At 45.0% G+C, this 22,821-nt stretch overlaps 1 protein-coding gene across 1 annotated transcript in view; it reads left to right on the top strand.

The window, feature by feature from the left end:
* LOC109872364 (insulin receptor) overlaps positions 1-22,821 on the top strand; it is a 103,987-nt gene that overhangs the window by 59,722 nt on the left and 21,444 nt on the right. The window contains exons 3-12 of the mRNA XM_020463571.2: positions 144-274; positions 636-829; positions 7,969-8,108; positions 8,224-8,368; positions 8,709-8,923; positions 9,170-9,296; positions 9,642-9,757; positions 10,444-10,575; positions 12,548-12,715; positions 19,128-19,326. Coding sequence (XP_020319160.1) covers positions 144-274; positions 636-829; positions 7,969-8,108; positions 8,224-8,368; positions 8,709-8,923; positions 9,170-9,296; positions 9,642-9,757; positions 10,444-10,575; positions 12,548-12,715; positions 19,128-19,326 — 1,567 coding nt within the window. The remainder of the gene's footprint in view (positions 1-143; positions 275-635; positions 830-7,968; positions 8,109-8,223; positions 8,369-8,708; positions 8,924-9,169; positions 9,297-9,641; positions 9,758-10,443; positions 10,576-12,547; positions 12,716-19,127; positions 19,327-22,821) is intronic.

Raw genomic sequence — 22,821 nt, 5'->3', positions numbered from 1 at the left:
GCACTTTAACCTCATAGTCATTGTATCATTTCAAGTCCAAAGTGCTGGAGGACAGAGCCAAAACAACAACAACAAAATTCACTGTCCCAATACTTTCTATGTAAATCCTGTCACTAACCCTCCCCCCTTCTGCACTCCCACAGTGTGCCCCCCCAGCTGTAAGCACCGGGCCTGTACCAAGGACAACCAGTGTTGCCATGAGTCATGTCTGGGGGGCTGCTCTGAGCCCCAGAACAGCAGCAGCTGTGTAGCCTGCAAGAACCTCCAGCACCAGGTACCGTATGGAGGAGTTCAACACACTTGAGTAACATTTGTTACATGGCAATAAAGTTTTAATTCTTCAAGAATTCAAATTCTTGATGGGTGCTAGAGATGTATTTTATTAACCTGTAGATTTATTAACCTGAGTGTTCCCTCTGAAATATAGTTAGATGCGTGCGTGCGTGCATACTAGACACATTCTTAATTATCTATTGCTGGAGGGGGGGAAGCTGAATCAAAACAGAATCGTGTTTATTTAAACTTTATTTAAACATATGTCTGTCCAGCAATGGAAAATGGCACTTAAACGTGTTATACTGAATTGAATTTATGTGGATGCTTTCCATCAACTCATCCCTATTCCCTAATACCAGGAGGCCTGTGTGGACCGCTGTCCCCAGGGATATTACACCTACAGGGGCTGGCGCTGCGTCCCCTTCTCCTTCTGCCAGGACCTCCACAACAAGTGTAAGCAGAGCAAGAGCAGCGACTGCCATGAGTATGTTATCCACAACGGAGCCTGTATACCTGAGTGCCCCTCCGGATATACTACTGTCAACTCCACCACGTAAGTCTACTTACTGTATATTCAACTCTACACCACGGTCAACTCCACTATGTAAGTCTATAATACAGTACTATACACCACCATCAACTCTAGCACGTGAGCCTAAGTACTGTTGTTTGTATGCTGTATGAATTATATTGTCAGCTCAACAATGAAGGGTAAGTCTACTCTATACACCACTTAAAATCTCCACTACCTAATGTTAATGCTAAAGTGAAAACCATAACATTTGCATTTGCACAAGATGGTGTATGGGAAAGGAATTTGCACATATGCAGTCTTCTCAATATGTACGTGTCTGCAGTCGTCTCAATATGTACGTGTCTGCAGCCGTCTCAATATGTACGTGTCTGCAGCCGTCTCAATATGTACGTGTCTGCAGCCGTCTCAATATGTACGTGTCTGCAGCCGTCTCAATATGTACGTGTCTGCAGCCGTCTCAATATGTACGTGTCTGCAGCCGTCTCAATATGTACGTGTCTGCAGCCGTCTCAATATGTACGTGTCTGCAGCCGTCACAATATGTACGTGTCTGCAGCCGTCTCAATATGTACGTGTCTGCAGCCGTCTCAATATGTACGTGTCTGCAGCCGTCTCAATATGTACGTGTCTGCAGCCGTCTCAATATGTACGTGTCTGCAGCCGTCTCAATATGTACGTGTCTGCAGCCGTCTCAATATGTACGTGTCTGCAGCCGTCTCAATATGTACGTGTCTGCAGCCGTCTCAATATGTACGTGTCTGCAGCCGTCTCAATATGTACGTGTCTGCAGCCGTCTCAATATGTACGTGTCTGCAGCCATCACAATATGTACAGTGCCTTGCGAAAGTATTCGGCCCCCTTGAACTTTGCGACCTTTTGCCACATTTCAGGCTTCAAACATAAAGATATAAAACTGTATTTTTTTGTGAAGAATCAACAACAAGTGGGACACAATCATGAAGTGGAACGACATTTATTGGATATTTCAAACTTTTTTAACAAATCAAAAACTGAAAAATTGGGCGTGCAAAATTATTCAGCCCCCTTAAGTTAATACTTTGTAGCGCCACCTTTTGCTGCGATTACAGCTGTAAGTCGCTTGGGGTATGTCTCTATCAGTTTTGCACATCGAGAGACTGACATTTTTTCCCATTCCTCCTTGCAAAACAGCTCGAGCTCAGTGAGGTTGGATGGAGAGCATTTGTGAACAGCAGTTTTCAGTTCTTTCCACAGATTCTCTATTGGATTCAGGTCTGGACTTTGACTTGGCCATTCTAACACCTGGATATGTTTATTTTTGAACCATTCCATTGTAGATTTTGCTTTATGTTTTGGATCATTGTCTTGTTGGAAGACAAATCTCCGTCCCAGTCTCAGGTCTTTTGCAGACTCCATCAGGTTTTCTTCCAGAATGGTCCTGTATTTGGCTCCATCCATCTTCCCATCAATTTGAACCATCTTCCCTGTCCCTGCTGAAGAAAAGCAGGCCCAAACCATGATGCTGCCACCACCATGTTTGACAGTGGGGATGGTGTGTTCAGGGCGCTGTGTTGCTTTTACGCCAAACATAACGTTTTGCATTGTTGCCAAAAAGTTCAATTTTGGTTTCATCTGACCAGAGCACCTTCTTCCACATGTTTGGTGTGTCTCCCAGGTGGCTTGTGGCAAACTTTAAACAACACTTTTTATGGATATCTTTAAGAAATGGCTTTCTTCTTGCCACTCTTCCATAAAGGCCAGATTTGTGCAATATACGACTGATTGTTGTCCTATGGACAGAGTCTCCCACCTCAGCTGTAGATCTCTGCAGTTCATCCAGAGTGATCATGGGCCTCTTGGCTGCATCTCTGATCAGTCTTCTCCTTGTATGAGCTGAAAGTTTAGAGGGCCGTCTCAATAGGTACGTGTGCAGTCGTCTCAATATGTACGTGTCTGCAGTCGTCTCAATATGTACGTGTCTGCAGTCGTCTCAATAGGTACGTGTCTGCAGTCGTCTCAATAGGTACGTGTCTGCAGTCGTCTCAATAGGTACGTGTCTGCAGTCGTCTCAATAGGTACGTGTCTGCAGTCGTCTCAATATGTACGTGTCTGCAGTCGTCTCAATATGTACGTGTCTGCAGTCGTCTCAATATGTACGTGTCTGCAGCCGTCTCAATATGTACGTGTCTGCAGCCGTCTCAATATGTACGTGTCTGCAGCCGTCTCAATAGGTACGTGTGCAGTCGTCTCAATATGTACGTGTCTGCAGTCGTCTCAATAGGTACGTGTCTGCAGTCGTCTCAATAGGTACGTGTCTGCAGTCGTCTCAATAGGTACGTGTCTGCAGTCGTCTCAGTATGTACGTGTCTGCAGTTGTCTCAATATGTACGTGTCTGCAGTTGTCTCAATATGTACGTGTCTGCAGTCGTCACAATATGTACGTGTCTGCAGTCGTCACAATATGTACGTGTCTGCAGTCGTCACAATATGTACGTGTCTGCAGTCGTCACAATATGTACGTGTCTGCAGTTGTCTCAATAGGTACGTGTCTGCAGTAGTCTCAATAGGTACGTGTCTGCAGTCGTCTCAATATGTACGTGTCTGCAGTCGTCTCGATATGTATGTGTCTGCAGTCGTCTCGATATGTACGTGTCTGCAGTCGTCTCAATAGGTACATGTGCAGTCGTCTCAGTGTGGTTTCAGAGGAGTTCTGCCAGTTAGATCGAAATGCTGCAAAAGCTCTTTGCATCACGTCCTGCTAATTTCTGCTGTACAGTGCAGCACTGCAAGGCTCCCCTGTTGTACAACGGCTGTGTGTGCGCATGTGCGGCGCTGCAGTGGGAGTGTGGAGGCGTTGGTTGGCACAGTGTATACGCTATGCAGACAGTTCAGCAAGTTCAGGTCAGAGCAGCTAGCAAAGCAGGCAGGGAAAACAGGGCAGTGGTGATTGTGTGTGTGTGTGCAGTGTTTTGTGTTGGGCTACAGAATAAATTCCTCATAGCATTTCAATTCTGTTTGCTATTGCTGTCTCCACTCCATAGCTGATCCAGTCTGAACTAAGCCAGCTGAGACAGTCACTCATGCAGGGCTAGGCTACAGTGCTCATTGATTTGCCAATAACAATGTTTAAGGTTGTGTGTGTGTGTGTGTGTGTGTGTGTGTGTGTGTGTGTGTGTGTGTGTGTGTGTGTGTGTGTGTGTGTGTGTGTGTGTGTGCTTGTGTGCATTCTAATCCTGGCTAGCAACTAGAGAGAAGAATCTGGGTGTGTTTATCACAGTGACCTTCATCTAGTGTGTGTGTGCGCGCGAGCGCGAGAGAGACAGACTCCAGACACACTAATCATTAGTTGGACAGAGATGGGTCTGGCCTCTTCAGGCCTTAGTGTCTTTTGTGACAGCGTGGCTTGCTGGGTAGGCGCTGGCTGTGTGGTTGGGGAGGGGCAGGCTGGAGGGTGGGCCAAGGTTGGTGGCTGGGTAGCTGGAGTCTGATGGCCCCACAGGTTATGGCCTGCATTTCACCACCCATTGTCCTCTCCTCAAATCTCTCCTTCTGTTCTCTCTCTCTCTCTCTGTGTCTCTCCGTGTCTTTCTCTCTCCGTGTCTCTCTCGCTCTCTCCATGTCTCTCTCTCTCTCTCTCTCTCTCACACATATTTTTCTACTCTCACCCTCTCCCTCCACTATCCCAACTCTTTTCCTCTCTCGCTCGCTCTCTCCTCTCTCACTCACTCTCGCTCTCACTATACATAATAAGTAGTGTTGTATGTCATCCCGCCTGCCTATCATTATTGAATGCATCCCAAATGGCACCCTTTTCCCTATTTAGTGTACTACTTTTGACCAGGGCCCCCATAGTGACTATAGTGCACTATATACTGGGGTCATTTGCTGATGCTACAACAGTGTTGCTCTATCCAACACCACATACCGCCACTCCTCACGTATTAGTTTTAGCAAATCACACACGGACACACGTTTCCATGAAAATATGCTACAAATGCTGCAGGAAGAAACTAGACCTGACCCCATTTAGTTGACGGACAATATTTTTTTAAATATTGAGCAGTAACGCGTATATTTTTGGGAGGGGGCACACAAGACACCTGGCTGATTTGTGCCTGTCTCAGTGGGCTTATCCATTGCAGAGGCAACGGGGATGGCGGAGTCCAAGAAGAAGTGTGGCTAAAGATTCACAACGCATGTCTCTCTCCAGAATGCACTCTCTCCAGCCAATTCATGCACATTCATTGTTTCAGAACTTCATTGTGTGAATTGTTTTCCCTTTGATTGTAAGTCTATCAATTCTCCATTGCATATATCACCAGTAGTACATTTACTGTTAATTCCCATAATTTCTAATGTACAATGTTGGTTGCATTTCTGTTAATGCATTCAATACATTATTATTAAAGTCGTTTACTGTTCTCATTGTTGGAGTGGACACGTTGTTTGCAGAGCGCATAACCTATGCTACAGATACAAGATTTGGTTTATGGAATTCAAGTTCGACTTTTGTAAATTCATAAATTTTCTTTTGTTTGGAGCGCTCATGTCATTGTTGAGCACTTGATTACGCATAGAAGTAGGCCTGGGCTATCTGGTCTGCTCACAAATGTGAGCCTATAAATGTGCCCATTTGTGGATCTTAATGTACAGTGCATTCAGAAAGTATTCAGACCCCTTGACTTTTTCCACATTTTGTTACGTTACAGCCTTATTCTAAAATGGATTTAATGATTTTTTTCACTCATCAATCGAGACATAATACCCCATAATGACAAAGCGAAAATAGTTTTTTTATTTTTTATGTTTGCAAATTTAAATTAAAAACCCCCAGAAATACATTATTTACATAAGTATTCAGACCATTTGCTAATGAGACTCGAAATTGAGCTCAGTTGCATCCTGTTTCCATTGATCATCCTTGAGATATTTCTACAACTTGAATGGAGTCCAACTGTGGTAAATTCAATTGATTGGACATGATTTTGAAAGGCACACACCTGTCTATATAAGGTTTCACAGTTGACAGTGCATGTCTGAGCAAAAAACAAGCCATGAGGTCAAGGAATTGTCCGTAGAGATCAAAGACAGGATTTTGTCGAGACACAGATCTGGGGAAGGGTACCAAAACATTTCTGCAGCATTGAAGGTCCCTAAGATCACAGTGGCCTCCATCATTCTTAAATGGAAAAAGATTGGAACCACAAAGACTCTTCCTCGAGCTGGCCGCCCTGCCAAACTGAGAAATCGGGGGAGAAGGGCCTTGTTCAGAGAGGTGATCAAGAACCTGATGGTCACTCTGACAGAGCTCCAGAGTTCCTCTGTGGAGATGGAAGAACCTTCCATCAGGACAACCCTCTCTGCAACTCTCCACCAATCAGGTCTTTATGGTAGAGTGGCCAGACGGAAGCCACTAATCAGTAAAAGGCACATGACAGCTCACTTGGAGTTTGCCAAAAGGCAACTAAATTGTCTCAGACAATGAGAACAAGATTCTCTGATCTGATGAAACCAAGATTGAACCTTTTGGCCTGAATGCCAAGTGTCACATCTGAAGGAAACATGGCACCATCCCTACGGTGAAGCATAGTGGTGGCAGCATCATGCTGTGGGGATGTTTTTCAGCAGCAGGGACTGAGAGACTAGTCAGGATTGAGGGAAAGGTGAATGGAGCACTCAGGACCTCAGACTGGGGGCGAAGATTCCCCTTCCAACAGGACAACCCTAAGCACACAGACAAGACAACGCAGGAGTGGCTTCGAGACAAGTCTCTGATTGTCCTTGAGTGGCCCGGACTTGAACCCGATCAAACATCTCTGGAGAGACCTGAAAATAGCTGTGTAGCGACACTCCCCATCCATCCTGACAGAGCTTGAGAGGATCTGCAGAGAAGAATTGGAGAAACTCCCCAAATGTGCCAAGCTTGTAGCGTCATACCCAAGAAGACTCGAGGTTGTAATCGCTGCCAAAGGTGCTTCAACAAGGTACTGAATAAAGGATCTGGTACTTATGTAAATGTAATATTTCACTAGATTTTTAAAAATACATTTGAAAACATTTCTTAAAACCTGTTTTTGCTTTGTCATTATGGGGTATTGTGTGTAGATTGAGAGAGCGAGATAGAGAAACGTTTTACTTTAGTCGGACACAGCCCTAGGAGAAACGCACACTGAACCCAACAACAACGGTTGGAAGACAAATGTCCTCTTCCTCGATGGAGCTGCCAGAGTGTGTGCGAGTGTGTGGATAACATAGTGAGTGTGCGCGCGCTTATGTGCTCACTAGACCAGATCATTCTCTCACCTCTCAAACCAGTCAGCATAAAAACTACCTTGACACATCGTGAATGGTTTGGCTCTGTGTTTGAAGGTTGAAGGGCTTGATCAGGGTGTACGACATTGTATACTTCCCTCTTATGAAAGATTGAACTTAACTCCATTGTTAGGTTATAGAGTAGTCCTCGCTCTCATCCGCTCTCCCTCTCTCTGGGAAGGTTGAGGGGTAGATGGAAGGATTATTGTCTACTTCCTTCAATTCATCGTGAGGTGACTTGAGGTTATAGAGTAGCTGTTGGGCAAACTCTGCTCGCGTGTGTGTGCGTGTACCGCCAAGTGAGAGTCTGATTATGTCTGTGAAGTGGTTCCCACCTCCTGTGAGTCGAACTCGGTGACTATGTGAACTCTCTGACTGTGTTAGTCTGTGTCTCTACCCCAAGAGTGTGTTTTCTGACTTGTACCGTATGACCTTAGGGCTGGGAATTGCCAGGGACCTCACAGTATGATATTATCACGATACTTAGGTGCTGATACGATGTGTATTGCGGTTCTATGTGTCTCACGACTCTATATAAACTGTGATTTTATTGTGATCCGATTTTCCAAACATATTGCTCACTATATGTCTGCTGCTGAGGAACAAGAGAGAGACGAGTTTTAGAGATAAGTGTTAACATGTTGGCACACCATTTCAAACATTTTAAAACAATCTGTAGTTTTGGTGCAGGTACAGCCGATTTAGGGCTAGCTAATGTTAACTACCTAGCCATTTTTTTACTAATATGTACTTGGAGTCAGAGTATCAATATAAAATGGCAAAAAATAATATTGCGATTCTCTACTGTAGGGATGAGGGGAAAAATCCATATCTGACGTGTGTGCTCTCTCCATCTCCTCCTGCAGGTTAATCTGTACTCCATGTGCTGGGCTGTGTCCTAAGGTGTGTATGGGCCAGAAGATGGTGGACTCTGTGACAGCAGCACAGGCTCTGAGAGGATGCACCGTGCTCAACGGCAGCATGGAAATCAACCTCAGAGGGGGAAGTGAGTATTCTGAGCCCTTGTCTAATTTACAAGTATATGTGTGTCATTATGTCACCCCTGCTTGTAACCAAAGTTCCTTCTAAGTTAATAATCATTTGATTGTGTGCGTGTGTAGATAACATAGCAGCAGAGCTGGAGGCTAACCTTGGTCAGTTGGAGGAGATAACAGGGTATCTGACTGTCAGGCGCTCCTACGCCCTCGTCTCTCTCTCCTTCCTCCGCAAACTACAGGTCATCAGAGGGGACACACTGATAGACGGGTAAGTTGACTTTCCTTCTCGTCCTCTTCCTCCAACTCTCTTCTTCCAAGCCCTGCAGTTCGCTTCTTTCTCTTTCTGCTCCTCTTACTCCTCCTCCTCCTCCTCCTCCTCCTCCTCCTCTCATATTCTAAACTAGATCTGTCAGTAATACTTAAAATACACTTAAAAATACATCAGTATAATGTGTCTGTCAGGGTTGGGGTCAATTCCAGTCAATTCAGAAAGTACACAGGAATTCCAATTCCAATTATATTTAATGAATTGGAATTTGGTTTACTTTCTGAATTGACTTGAATTTGAATGGAATTGACCCCAACCCTGGTGTCTGTTTCTTCCCCAGGGGTTACTCGTTCTATGCGTTAGACAACCAGAACCTGCGTCAGCTGTGGGACTGGAACAAACACAACCTGACCATCCTCCAGGGACGCATGTTCTTTCAACTCAACATTAAGCTCTGCATGTCAGAGATCCGCAAGATGGAGGAGGTGACAGGCACCAAAGACAGACAGCACAAGAACGACATCGTATCCAAGACCAATGGAGACCAGGCCTCCTGTAAGGAGCATACAGTCTTGAGTACACACACGCATGAATGCCAACACACACATTTGCAGAGATGAACACACTTTATATAGATATATATATATTTTTTTTTGAGTCATTTAGCAGACATTCTTATCCAGATCAACTTACAGGAGCAGTTAGTGTTAAGTGTCTTGCTCAAGGGCACATCAGCAGATTTTTACCTAGTCGGCTCGGGGATTCAAACCAGCGACCTGTGTGTGTGTGTGACTCTCTCAGGTGAGAACCAGGAGTTAAGGTTCACTCGGGTGCGTGCCACACACGATAAGATCGTGATCAGGTGGGAACCGTTCTGGCCTCCTGACTTCAGAGACCTGCTGGGCTTCATGCTCTTCTACAAGGAAGCGTAAGTACACACATTTGTGTGTGTGTGTGTGTGTGTCAGACATGACTGTGCCATCTGAATTTTTTTTTCAGAAGGGCAGCTGGAGTCCAAAGCCCTCAAGTTACTTTTGGGAATGAGCAGTTTCCAGAGAAGTGGAGTTTTAATTGTATCAGTACACTATGGGCCACAAACAGTCGTCCCTAGGAACTTAATACCATTTAACCACTTCCTTTCTGAAGAACTTGCAGAATATTCAATGTAGTCTGGAGCCTAGTACAATTCCTCCTTTCTAAGGACCTTTTTGGAGCAGTATGTGTTTCTCCTTATTTCTTATCTATGCTATTCTGTGTCTCTCCCCTCTCCCAGGCCCTACCGCAACGTGACAGAGTTTGACGGCCAGGACGCGTGTGGTTCTAACTGGGTAATAGTTGACCTGGATCCTCCAGCCCGGGCTACAGAGGGCAACCCACAGGTGGAGCCAGGTAACGTTTCATTCTCTTCTGTATTGGAAAGGATAGATGCCTGTACACTGTCAACATCTTGGGGGAAATCCAAAATGGAGGTTTGGATGCAGAAATATTATGTTTATTAAGACATGATGCCCCAAAATGTGCATAAATAAAAATGGACAAAACAATGGTTTCGGTTGATTAAAGGTAGACTCAGCAATATGACGTAGCTGCAGAAAGTAAAGAGTATAAGTGGGTCAATTTCCACAACAACTAAGAGCGTTGAAGTTTTGTTTTGGTGCCCTGCCCTGGCTACCATGCTGTAACAGCATGAACTCTTGCACGTGCGATGATGCTGTGTGTGACTGTGTGAGGGCGAAGTCTTGCATTTAGCTGAGTCTATCTTTAATCCATCATGAGTGTCACCTGTCTGTCAATCTGTCTAACAACTATACAGAATGGATGGAAGGTTAAATTATTTTAGCTGCTTAGCCATTCATATTTGACAACTTTCAGCATACAGTACAGGTACATACGGGTCACTGTAGTAGAAAGGAAGGAACAACCAGTGTTTTGCTCAATAGTGTCCGTGCTGCAACACATCCTAGTAAAATTGTTCCAGGTACCCCGATTCACTGTAGTAGCAAGGTAAGAACAACAAGTGTTTCGCTCAATAGTGTCCGTGCTGAAACATGTACCAATACTATTGTTCCTTCCAGGTACCCTGATCTTGTCTTTGAAGCCCTGGACGCAGTACGCCATCATGGTCAAGACCCAGCTCTCTGCCTCTGATGAACACCAGGTCCTCGGGGCCAAGAGCAAGATCATCTACGTCAGGACCAACGCCACCAGTAAGAGCCCTTATTGAGATATTGCCTACCTCTCAAATTGCACCCTATTTCCTATATAGTGCACTACTTCTGACCATTATGGACCCTGGTCGAAAGTAGTACACCATATAAGGAATAGGGTGACATTTGTGATGCAACCATACAGTTCTTCATTCAATTCTGTGAGTAAGACTCCTCATTCTCTCTGGTGATCTCAAGCCCTCCCTCCCCCAACCCCTTAATCAGACCAACTCTGTGAGTGGACTATCCAATATATTAATTGGCTAGCAGGTTCTCAAGAGTCAAAGGTAGGATTTGACCACCCCTGGTTAGGATAAGTGGTATAAGAGCTACAGTAGCTGGTAAATTGGCTGTTGTCCTCTGCCTCACCTCGACTGTTAGCTGAGGTGTCATAGCTAATGGCACGAGAACAGGGAAGAGGAAGGAAATGATGATGAGACAGGAGTGCTACTTGTACCTCCCAGTCTCATTGTGTCTCTGCTTTCTGCCCAATGTCTGAAGTCACACAAGCTGAGGTCATGAATCTGATGTCACCTTGTGTGTGTGTGTGTGTGTGTCACCCTGCGTGCATTTAGATCTCCCTGTGTGTGTGTGTCACTGTGTGTGTCACTGTGTGTGTCACTGTGTGTGTCACTGTGTGTGTCTCCAGAGAACAGGCTGTGATTTAGGGTTGAACACAGACAGGTGTCTAAGTTAGTCTGACTGGCTTCCTTTGTACTTGTTGTGCGTTGTCTCCTTCCTTCCTGATAAACCACATTACAGTGCCGCCTCGTCGCACCACGCAGCCTGGTGTGAGGCCACAGTTGGCACACAGCCATCGGAGTCGGGCAGGCATGTCAAGGGTGTTCTAGTTGCAGTTCAAACAGTGTTCTACTGTAATTACAGTTTCACCGTTCTCGTCTCTAGCCTGGTCCCACATCTGTTTCCGCTTTATTAAGTCCTTGTCACTCATTGTCACGTTATGTTTGGCTGGCATCCAGGCTACCTCTGTCTCTCTGTCTTTGTGGAGGTTGAACCGAACCTGGGTTCACCCCGTCTTGTGTCATGACTCCATCAACCACACATACCTCTAGGAGAAGCTTTCATTAAACATGATCTTTGTTCTCTAAAGTCATAGCAGCTGGCACAGCACTATCGACAAGCTGGCTGGAGGGTGGCGTGCATTCTCCAGGGTGTTCTGGTTTTTCTAGTTTCACCCACCTCGCCTGTCAGGCACCTGTCCTGTGTCACGACTCCGTCACCCCCACAAACGCTCACACACACACCTCGAGAGGAGAATTTGTCATTAGACTTACTGTTCATTGTTCTCTAACAGAGTCTGACAATGTCTGTACCCTGTAGGTGTCACCGTCATCATCATCAGTCACAGACCGAATGTCATCACACACCGGTACAGACAGTGATGCCTGGTACTCTCTGTCCTGTCAGTCACTCACCCTGGGGTTTTTACCCCTCCCCCTTCCACTGCTGATACATACACTATAGTTATTTAGAAATAAGCATATCGAACACTGAACCTTTTTGTTGGTTATCATATTGTTATTTGACTAAATAGGGGAGTTCATGTCTGGGCATTGACTTACGCAGGACTACTGGTGCTCAACCCTCCCCAGTAGTTAGTTGATTGGTTATTTGGCCCGAGTACACCCAGTCTAAAATTCTTCAATGGTTAGCAAGGAAGAATGAGTACATAGCAGCAGTGTACAGACCTCAAGGCCATGATTTGAATACCCCTGCACTAACAGAATTTAGTTGGTTTATATCATAGACCAGGGATATTCAAATCTGATTCTGGACCTTTTTTTACCTGGTAGTTAATTGCATTCACCTGATGTCCCAAGTTCGAATCAGTCTCAGATTCGAAGGCAGGTGTATGAAAACCAGCAGTGGAATTGGACATCAGGTCCAGATTTGAGTTTCTCTGTCATAGACATTAGTAACCCGTATGGTATGTATCTGTGTTCTCCCCCAGAACCGTCCGTGCCCCTGGACCCCATCTCATCATCTAACTCGTCCTCTCAGATCATCCTGAAGTGGAAGCCCCCAACGGACCCCAACGGCAACATCACTCACTACCTGGTGTACTGTCAGCAGCAGCCTGAGGCCAGCGAGCTCTACAAGTTTGACTACTGTCAGAAAGGTGTGTTTTAGAGAGACTGTTCTATTCTATTTTACAAATGTAACTTCAGTCAGAAAGGTGGTTCATAGGCATCATGTATACTGAACAAAAATAGAAATGCAACATGCAACAATTTCATTGATTTTCAGCTCATGAAACATGGGACCAACACTATACATGTTGCGTTTATATTTTTGTTCAGTATAGTTATGCGACTATCATTAGTTTGACAACTGCCAGAAAGGTGAGTGTGAGTGTCTTCTTCGGTGGAATATTCTACTCTATTGGACTACTGCCAGAAAGGCAGTGTTTTCCATAAGCGTCTAAATAGCCGATAACAGATTTAATTGTAAGCTACTTTTTCCACATCATAAATTAACTAGGTTTCTTTTCATTTAAAACTTTTAAATCGCAAGTCAGAAGAGTCTGTATAGGCTTCTCCCGAACGATATGCATAATCTAGTGATCTATTGGTAGGACAGGTACCTGTCAGTCACAAAGTGAGCGATGACAGAGAAACCGCTGGTTTGTCAGTCTGCTGTCTGTCCCGCCTCTCTGATACCTGTGTTATTTTTGTACACCGTGGTTGGCTGCAGTCAAATGTATTTTCATGGGGGAGGGAGACCATGATGTTTCTTCATTGTCTCCTGTGAGTGAATTTACACTTCCCATGTAATGTAAGTGGTAACGATGAGTTGAAATCCACTTAATTATTGTTATAATGTCCATGGTATCGCATCGGAACAAGTAAACCAAAGAGCTTGTTTGTATTTTCCTCGGATTCTAAACCCGTGAAGACTTGTAAGTGACTGCTAAAGTGACTTGTCAGTGTAGCCCAGTGATGAGTTGTTCTGTTTGATCGGATTTGTTAGGGGCACGGAACCAGAACGCATCGGTTTGAGGGACATTCATTTGAAATCAAATCAATCTGCGTTGTGCAGACCTCACTACCCTCTGGAGAGCCTTACGGTTGAGGGCGGTGCAGTTGCCATACCAGGCGGTGATACAGCCCGCCAGGATGCTCTCGATTGTGCATCTGTAGAAGTTTGTGAGTGCTTTTGGTGACAAGCCGAATTTCTTCAGCCTCCTGAGGTTGAAGAGGCGCTGCTGCGCCTTCCTCACGATGCTGTCTGTGTGAGTGGACCAATTCAGTTTGTCTGTGATGTGTATGCCGAGGAACTTAAAACTTGCTACCCTCTCCACTACTGTTCCATCGATGTGGATGGGGGGGTGTTCCCTCTGCTGTTTCCTGAAGTCCACAATCATCTCCTTAGTTTTGTTGACGTTGAGTGTGAGGTTATTTTCCTGACACCACACTCCGAGGGCCCTCACCTCCTCCCTGTAGGCCGTCTCGTCGTTATTGGTAATCAAGCCTACCACTGTTGTGTCGTCCGCAAACTTGATGATTGAGTTGGAGGCGTGCATGGCCACGCAGTCGTGGGTGAACAGGGAGTACAGGAGAGGGCTCAGAACGCACCCTTGTGGGGCCCCAGTGTTGAGGATCAGCGGGGAGGAGATGTTGTTGCCTACCCTCACCACCTGGGGGCGGCCCGTCAGGAAGTCCAGTACCCAGTTGCACAGGGCGGGGTCGAGACCCAGGGTCTCGAGCTTGATGACGAGCTTGGAGGGTACTATGGTGTTGAATGCCGAGCTGTAGTCGATGAACAGCATTCTCACATAGGTATTCCTCTTGTCCAGATGGGTTAGGGCAGTGTGCAGTGTGGTTGAGATTGCATCGTCTGTGGACCTATTTGGGCGGTAAGCAAATTGGAGTGGGTCAAGGGTGTCAGGTAGGGTGGAGGTGATATGGTCCTTGACTAGTCTCTCAAAGCACTTCATGATGACGGATGTGAGTGCTACGGGGCGGTAGTCGTTTAGCTCAGTTACCTTAGCTTTCTTGGGAACAGGAACAGTGGTGGCCCTCTTGAAGCATGTGGGAACAGCAGACTGGTATAGGGATTGATTGAATATGTCCGTAAACACACCGGCCAGCTGGTCTGCGCATGCTCTGAGGGCGCGGCTGGGGATGCCGTCTGGGCCTGCAGCCTTGCGAGGGTTAACACGTCTAAATGTCTTACTCACTTCGGCTGCAGTGAAGGAGAGACCGCATGTTTTCGTTGCAGGCCGTGTCAGTGGCACTGTATTGTCCTCAAAGCGGGCAAAAAAGTTATTTAGTCTGCCTGGGAGCAAGACATCCTGGTCCGTGACTGGGCTGGGTTTCTTCCTGTAGTCCGTGATTGACTGTAGACCCTGCCACATGCCTCTTGTGTCTGAGCCGTTGAATTGAGATTCTACTTTGTCTCTGTACTGGCGCTTAGCTTGTTTGATAGCCTTGCGGAGGGAATAGCTGCACTGTTTGTATTCAGTCATGTCACCAGACACTTTGCCCTGATTAAAAGCAGTGGTTCGCGCCTTCAGTTCCACACGAATGCTGCCATCAATCCACGGTTTCTGGTTAGGGAATGTTTTAATCGTTGCTATGGGAACGACATCTTCAACGCACGTTCTAATGAACTCGCACACCGAATCAGCGTATTCGTCAATGTTGTTATCTGACGCAATACGAAACATCTCCCAGTCCACGTGATGGAAGCAGTCTTGGAGAGTGGAGTCAGCTTGGTCGGACCAGCGTTGGACAGACCTCAGCGTGGGAGCTTCTTGTTTTAGTTTCTGTCTGTAGGCAGGGATCAACAAAATGGAGTCGTGGTCAGCTTTTCCGAAAGGGGGGTGGGGCAGGGCCTTATATGCGTCGCGGAAGTTAGAGTAACAATGATCCAGGGTCTTTCCACCCCTGGTTGCGCAATCGATATGCTGATAAAATTTAGGGAGTCTTGTTTTCAGATTAGCCTTGTTAAAATCCCTAGCTACAATGAATGCAGCCTCCGGATAAATCGTTTCCAGTTTGCAGAGAGTTAAATAAAGTTTGTTCAGAGCCATCGATGTGTCTGCTTGGGGGGGGATATATACGGCTGTGATTATAATCAAAGAGAATTCTCTTGGTAGATAATGCGGTCTACATTTGATTGTGAGGAATTCTAAATCAGGTGAACAGAAGGATTTGAGTTCCTGTATGTTTCTTTCATCACACCATGTCACGTTGGCCATAAGGCATACGCCCCCGCCCCTCTTCTTACCAGAAAGATGTTCGTTTCTGTCGGCGCGATGCGTGGAGAAACCCGCTGGCTGCACCGCTTCGGATTGCGTCTCTCCAGTTAGCCATGTTTCCGTGAAGCAGAGAACGTTACAGTCTCTGATGTCCCTCTGGAATGCTACCCTTGCTCGGATTTCATCAACCTTGTTGTCAAGAGACTGGACATTGGCAAGAAGAATGCTAGGGAGTGGTGCACGATGTGCCCGTCTCCGGAGTCTGACCAGAAGACCGCTTCGTTTCCGTCTTTTTCTGAGTCGTTTTTTTGGGTCGCTGCATGTAATCCACTCCGTTACACTGGTTGTAAGGCAGAACACAGGATCCGCATCGCGGAAAACATATTCTTGGTCGTACTGATGGTGAGTTGACGCTGATCTTATATTCAGTAGTTCTTCTCGGCTGTATGTAATGAAACCTAAGATGACCTGGGGTACTAGTGTAAGAAATAACACGTAAAAAAACAAAAAACTGCATAGTTTCCTAGGAACGCGAAGCGAGGCGGCCATCTCTGTCGGCGTAATGATAGGCTACTACTGCTTTTTGCCGATTATCTGCAGATAATCATTGAATGTTTTCATAATTTATGTTGAACACTCACTGCAGTAACAATTGGTAGTGATAAAAGAAAATGGATTGAAGTTTATAAAAGCTAATGTCATGATACATATATGGTATTATTAAAGATAGTGAAATGGCCTACTGATTTGATTAAAGAGTTGACAATGAAGTAGTCAACTGCTGCTTTCTGTGTATTAAAGCTCATGTTTAACACCTTCATTCTTTAGTCATACCTGTAGTTCTGTTTTTTTATTTTATATAATAATAATTACCCCCCCCCCCCCCTATGTTTTTTTCTTCACAATTTTGTGGTATCCAATTGGTAGTAGTTACAGTCTTGTCTCATCGCTGCAACTCCCGTACAGACTCGGGAGAGGCGAAGGTTGAGAGCCATGCGTCCTTCAAAACACAACCCAACCAAGCCGCACGCACTGCTTCTTGACACAGCGCCCATCCAACCCGGAAGCCAGCCGCACCAATGTGTCGGAGGAAACACCGTACACCTGGCGACCTGGTCAGCGTGCATTGCGCCCGGCCCGCCACAGGAGTCACTAGTGCGCGATGAGACAAGGACATCCCTGCCGGCCAAACCCTCCCTAACCCGGACGACGCTGGGCCAATTATGTGCCGCCCCATGGGCCTCCCTGTCGCGGCTGGCTGCGATAGAGCCTGGGCTCGAACACAGAATCTCTGGTGGCATAACTAGCACTGTGATGCAGTGCCTTAGACCACTGTGCCACTCGGGAGGCCTGTAGGTCTATTCTATTCCAACTGCTCTTAAATGCGAGTTAAACTAAGTGCACTAAGTTCAACTGATCGCTGCCCCCACCTGCCCGCCCGTCCAGCATCACTACTCTGGACGGTTCTGACTTAGAATATGTGGACAATTACAAATACATAGGTGTCTGGTTAGACTGTAAACTCTCCTTCCAGACTCACATCAAACATCTCCAATCCAAAATTAAATCTAGAATTGGCTTCCTATTTCGCAACAAAGCATCCTTCACTCATGCTGCCAAACATACCCTCGTTAAACTGACCATCCTATTGATCCTTGACTTCGGCAATGTCATTTACAAAATAGCCTCCAACACTCTACTCAGCAAATTGGATGCAGTCTATCACAGTGCCACCCGTTTTGTCACCAAAGCCCATATACTACCCACCACTGTGACCTGTATGCTGTCGTTGGCTGGCCCTCGCTTCATTTTCGCCGCCAAACCCACTGGCTACAGGTCATCTATAAGTCTTTGCTAGGTAAAGACCCACCTTATCTCAGCTCACTGGTCACCATAGCAGCACCCACCCTTAGCACGCGCTCCAGCAGGTATATTTCACTGGTCACCCCCAAACCTATTCCTCCTTTGGCCACCTTTCCTTACAGTTCTCTGCTGCCAATGACTGGAACAAATTGCAAAAATCACTGAGCTGGAGACTCATATCTCCCTCACTAACATCAGCCGTCAGAGCAGCTCACAGATCATTGCACCTGTAAATAGCCCATCTAACTACCTCATCCCCATATTGTTATTTATTTTTTTGCTCCTTTGCACCCCAGTATCTCTACTTGCACATTCATCTTCTGCACATCTATCACCCCAGTGTTTAATTGCTAAATTGTAATTACTTCACTACTACGGCCTATTTATTGCCTTACCTCCCTAATCTTACCTCATTTGTACACACCGTATATAGATTTTTTATATTGTGTTATTGACTGTACGTTTGTTTATTCCATGTGTAACTCTGTGTTGTTGTTTGTGTAGCACTGGTTTGCTTTATCTTGGCCAGGTCGCAGTTGTAAATGAGAACTTGTTCTCAGCTGGCCAACCTGGTTAAATATAGGTGAAATTTTTAAAATAGTGTAAAAATGTTTCTCAATGACATTTGTGTATTGTCCCATGAAATAATCTGAACTCTTAATTCGCCCCCTCCACCTAAAAAGGCAACCCGACTGCAATTTCCCCACGACCCCGACTTTGAATACCACTGGCCTACAATATCCAAAACAACTAACATGCTGAATTCATACATTTTCAGTCATTTTAATTGTGAAGTCTCTTCTTTTTTTCTCAATAATACACCTCATTTTACCAATCTGGGAGGTAAAGTCGTTAAAGTTTTCAATGATTTAGTTGTGTATTTCGAATAGAATCAAGGCATTAGAATGTACCAGAGGCTACCAAAATAGAGCTCATTCTACAAAAGAAATTCACCCCAGTCCGGAACACCCTGGCTGGCTATGTTTTCTATGTGTTACTCCATGTACTTGGAAAACACTGTTGAAAGGTCAGGGTGTGTGAGACTGTGAAGTTCTGTGATTGAGGTGGATGGAATAGTTCTTTACCTGATTTGGCCTTCTAATAAGTGGCAGCCACTCACTCTGTGGCACACACACATGCTCTACTTTAACGTCTTCTCCTCCTCTACTCCCACTCACTCGCCCAAACAGTCAGGAGTCTAGACAACACTAGTCTGTAGGGGAATAATGTCAGAGTAGGTGTATATCAACCAGCAAAGAAATTGCTGACAATTAATGGCAGGCTCCCCAGGCTCTGTGTGCCTGTTTCTGTGTGCCTGTCTCTGTGCGCTTGTCTCTGTCTCCATCTTTGTCTAACTTTCTCTGTATGTCTCCTCCTGTCTCCATCTTTGTCTGTCTATTTCTCTCTCTGCCTCTCTGTGTCTCTGTCCGTCTTTGCCTCTGACTCTGTCTCTCCCTCCCTTCAGGTATGAAGTTGCCGTCACGGGTGCCCACCCAAGTGGACAGTGATGAGGAGGCCAAGTGGAACCAGACTGAGGATGAGGGGCAGGGTGGCCGCTGCTGTGCCTGTCCCAAAACAGACAAACAGCTGAAGAAGGAGGCAGAGGACTCAGAGTACCGCAAGACCTTTGAGAACTACATTCACAACGAGGTCTTCGAGCCCAAGTACGTATGACATCTACCTCAGTCAATCAATCAAGGACAAATGTCTCTATTTCTCTCTCTACCGCACCTGCTGTCTTGACCTGAATGCTCAGCTATGAAAAGCCAACTGACATTTACTCCTGAGGTGCTGACCTGTTGCACCCTCTGTAACCACTGTGATTATTATTTTACCCTGCTGGTCATCTATGAACGTTTGAACATCTTGAAGAACGATCTGGCTTTAATAGCCTATACTCTTATAATCTCCACCCGGCACAGCCAGAAGAGGACTGGCCACCCTCGGTGCCTGGTTCCTCTCTAGGTTTCTTCCTAGGTTCCTGCATTTCTAGGGAGTTTTTCTCAGCCACTGTGCTTCTACTTCTGCATTGCTTGCTCTTAGGGGTTTTAGGCTGGGCTTCTGTATAAGCCCTTTGTGACAACTGCTGATGTAAAAACGACTTTATATAATCCATTTGATTGATATTGATTGATTGATAAATCAATCAGTCAAAGTCTTTATTGTATAAATTATAATTTGTTAATTGTGTAATCAGGGTACAAAAGAACCAGCATACATAACATAACACATCATGTACACACACTAGAGGTCAACCGATCGGCATGGCCAATAAATTAGGGTCGATTTCAAGTTTTCATTACAATCGGTAATCTGCCTTTTTGGATGCCGATTATGGCCAATTACATTGCATTCCACGAGTAAACTGTGTGGCAGGCTTGACCACCTGTTACGCGAGTGCAGCAAGGAGCCAATGTAAGTTGCTAGCTAGCATTAAACTTAGAATGTTTTTTATAAGATATCTTCACATAATCACCAGTTAACTACTCATGGTTGATGATATTACTAGGTTAACTAGCTTGTTCTGCGTTGATTATAACCAATGCGGTGCCTGTTAATTTATCATCGAATCACAGCCTACTTCAACTTCGCCAACGGGTGATGATATAACACAAGTGCATTAACCATAAACATCAATGCCTTTCTTAAAATCAATACACATTAGTATATATTTTTAAACCTGCATATTTAGTTAAAATAAATTCATGTTAGCAGGCAATATCAACCAGGTGAAATTGTGTCACTTCTCTTGCATTCAGTGCACGCAGAGTCAGGGTATATGCAACAGTTTGGGCCGCCTAGCTCGTTGCGAACTGTGAACTAATTTGCCAGAATTTTACAGAATTATTACATAACATTGAAGGTTGTGCAATGTAACAGCAATATTTAGACTTAGGGTTGCCACCCGCTCGATAAAATACGGAACGGTTCCGTATTTCACTGAAAGAATAAACATTTTTTTCTTCGAAATGATAGTTTCCGGATTTGACCATATTAATGACCTGTGTTTATTATATTATAATTAAGTCTATGATTTGATATTTGATAGAGCAGTCTGACTGACCGGTGATAGACAGCAGCATGCTCGTAAGCATTCATTCAAACCTTACTGCGTTAGCAATGATTGTAGCACAGCGCTGTTTATGACTTCAAGCCTATCAACTTCCGAGATTAGGCTGGCAATACTAAAGTGCCTATTAGAATATCCAATAGTCAAAGGTATATGAAATACAAATGGTATAGAGAGAAATAGTCGACTCGTCATAATTCCTATAATAACTATAATATAATAACTACAACCTAAAACTTCTTAACTGGGAATATTGAACCACCAGCTTTCATATGTTCTGAGCAAGGAATTTAAACGTTATCTTTTTTACATGGCACATACTGCACTTTTACTTTCTTCTCCAACACTTTGTTTTTGCATTGTTTAAACCAAATTGAGCATGTTTCATTATTTATTTGAGACGAAATAGATTTTATTTATTTATTATATTAAGTTAAAATAAAAGTGTTCATTGTTCATTCAGTATTGTTGTAATTGTCATTATTACAAATATATATATATATATAAAAATCATCCGATTAATCGATATCGGCCATTTTTGGTCCTCCAATAATCGGGATTGGCGTTGAAAATTCATAATTGGTCGACCTCTAACACACACACATTCACAATGTGTTTTAGGTAAGCTGTCGTCATTCATCATTTGTACCGCTATCCCTTCCCTTCCTGTTGTCAGACAAGCTGAGCGATCTTTACCTGCATACTGTTTCCCCAGCAACACACATCATCCAACTCGGATAACACAGGGCTGTTTTTTTTTTTTCATTTTTTTTTCCACCTTTATTTAACCAGGTAGGCTAGTTGAGAACAAGTTCTCATTTGCAACTGCGACCTGGCCAAGATAAAGCATAGCAGTGTGAGCATACAACAAAGAGTTACACATGGAGTAAACAATTAACAAGTCAATAACACAGTAGAAAACAAAGGGGGGGTCTATATACAATGTATGCAAAAGGCATGAGGAGGTAGGCAAATAATTACAATTTTGCAGATTAACACTGGAGTGATAAATGATCAGATGGTCATGTACAGTTAGAGATATTGGTGTGCAGAAGAGCAGAAAAGTAAATAAATAAAAAACAGTATGGGGATGAGGTAGGTGAAAGGGGTGGGCTATTTACCAATAGACTATGTACAGCTGCAGCGATCGGTTAGCTGCTCAGATAGCTGATGTTTGAAGTTGGTGAGGGAGATAAAAGTCTCCAACTTCAGCGATTTTTGCAATTCGTTCCAGTCACAGGCAGCAGAGTACTGGAACGAAAGGCGGCCAAATGAGGTGTTGGCTTTAGGGATGATCAGTGAGATACACCTGCTGGAGCGCGTGCTACGGATGGGTGTTGCCATCGTGACCAGTGAGCTGAGATAAGGCGGAGCTTTACCTAGCATGGACTTGTAGATGACCTAGAGCCAGTGGGTCTGGCGACGAATATGTAGCGAGGGCCAGCCGACTAGAGCATACAAGTCGCAGTGGTGGGTGGTATAAGGTGCTTTAGTGACAAAACGGATGGCACTGTGATAGACTGCATCCAGTTTGCTGAGTAGAGTGTTGGAAGCCATTTTGTAGATAACATCGCCGGAGTCGAGGATCGGTAGGATAGTCAGTTTTACTAGGGTAAGCTTGGCGGCGTGAGTGAAGGAGGCTTTGTTGCGGAATAGAAAGCCGACTCTTGATTTGATTTTCGATTGGAGATGTTTGATATGAGTCTGGAAGGAGAGTTTGCAGTCTAGCCAGACACCTAGGTACTTATAGACGTCCACGTATTCTAGGTCGGAACCATCCAGGGTGGTGATGCTAGTCGGGCATGCAGGTGCAGGCAGCACCGGTTGAAAAGCATGCATTTGGTTTTACTAGCGTTTAAGAGCAGTTGGAGGCCACGGAAGGAGTGTTGTATGGCATTGAAGCTTGTTTGGAGGTTAGATAGCACAGTGTCCAAAGACGGGCCGAAAGTATATAGAATGGTGTCGTCTGCGTAGAGGTGGATCAGGGAATCGCCCGCAGCAAGAGCAACATCATTGATATACACAGAGAAAAGAGTCGGCCCGAGAATTGAACCCTGTGGCACCCCCATAGAGACTGCCAGAGGACCGG

Source organism: Oncorhynchus kisutch, linkage group LG27, assembly GCF_002021735.2.
Source record: "Oncorhynchus kisutch isolate 150728-3 linkage group LG27, Okis_V2, whole genome shotgun sequence".
In the NCBI taxonomy this organism is placed as follows: domain Eukaryota; kingdom Metazoa; phylum Chordata; class Actinopteri; order Salmoniformes; family Salmonidae; genus Oncorhynchus; species Oncorhynchus kisutch.
This window is presented reverse-complemented; position numbering and strand designations above follow the sequence as displayed.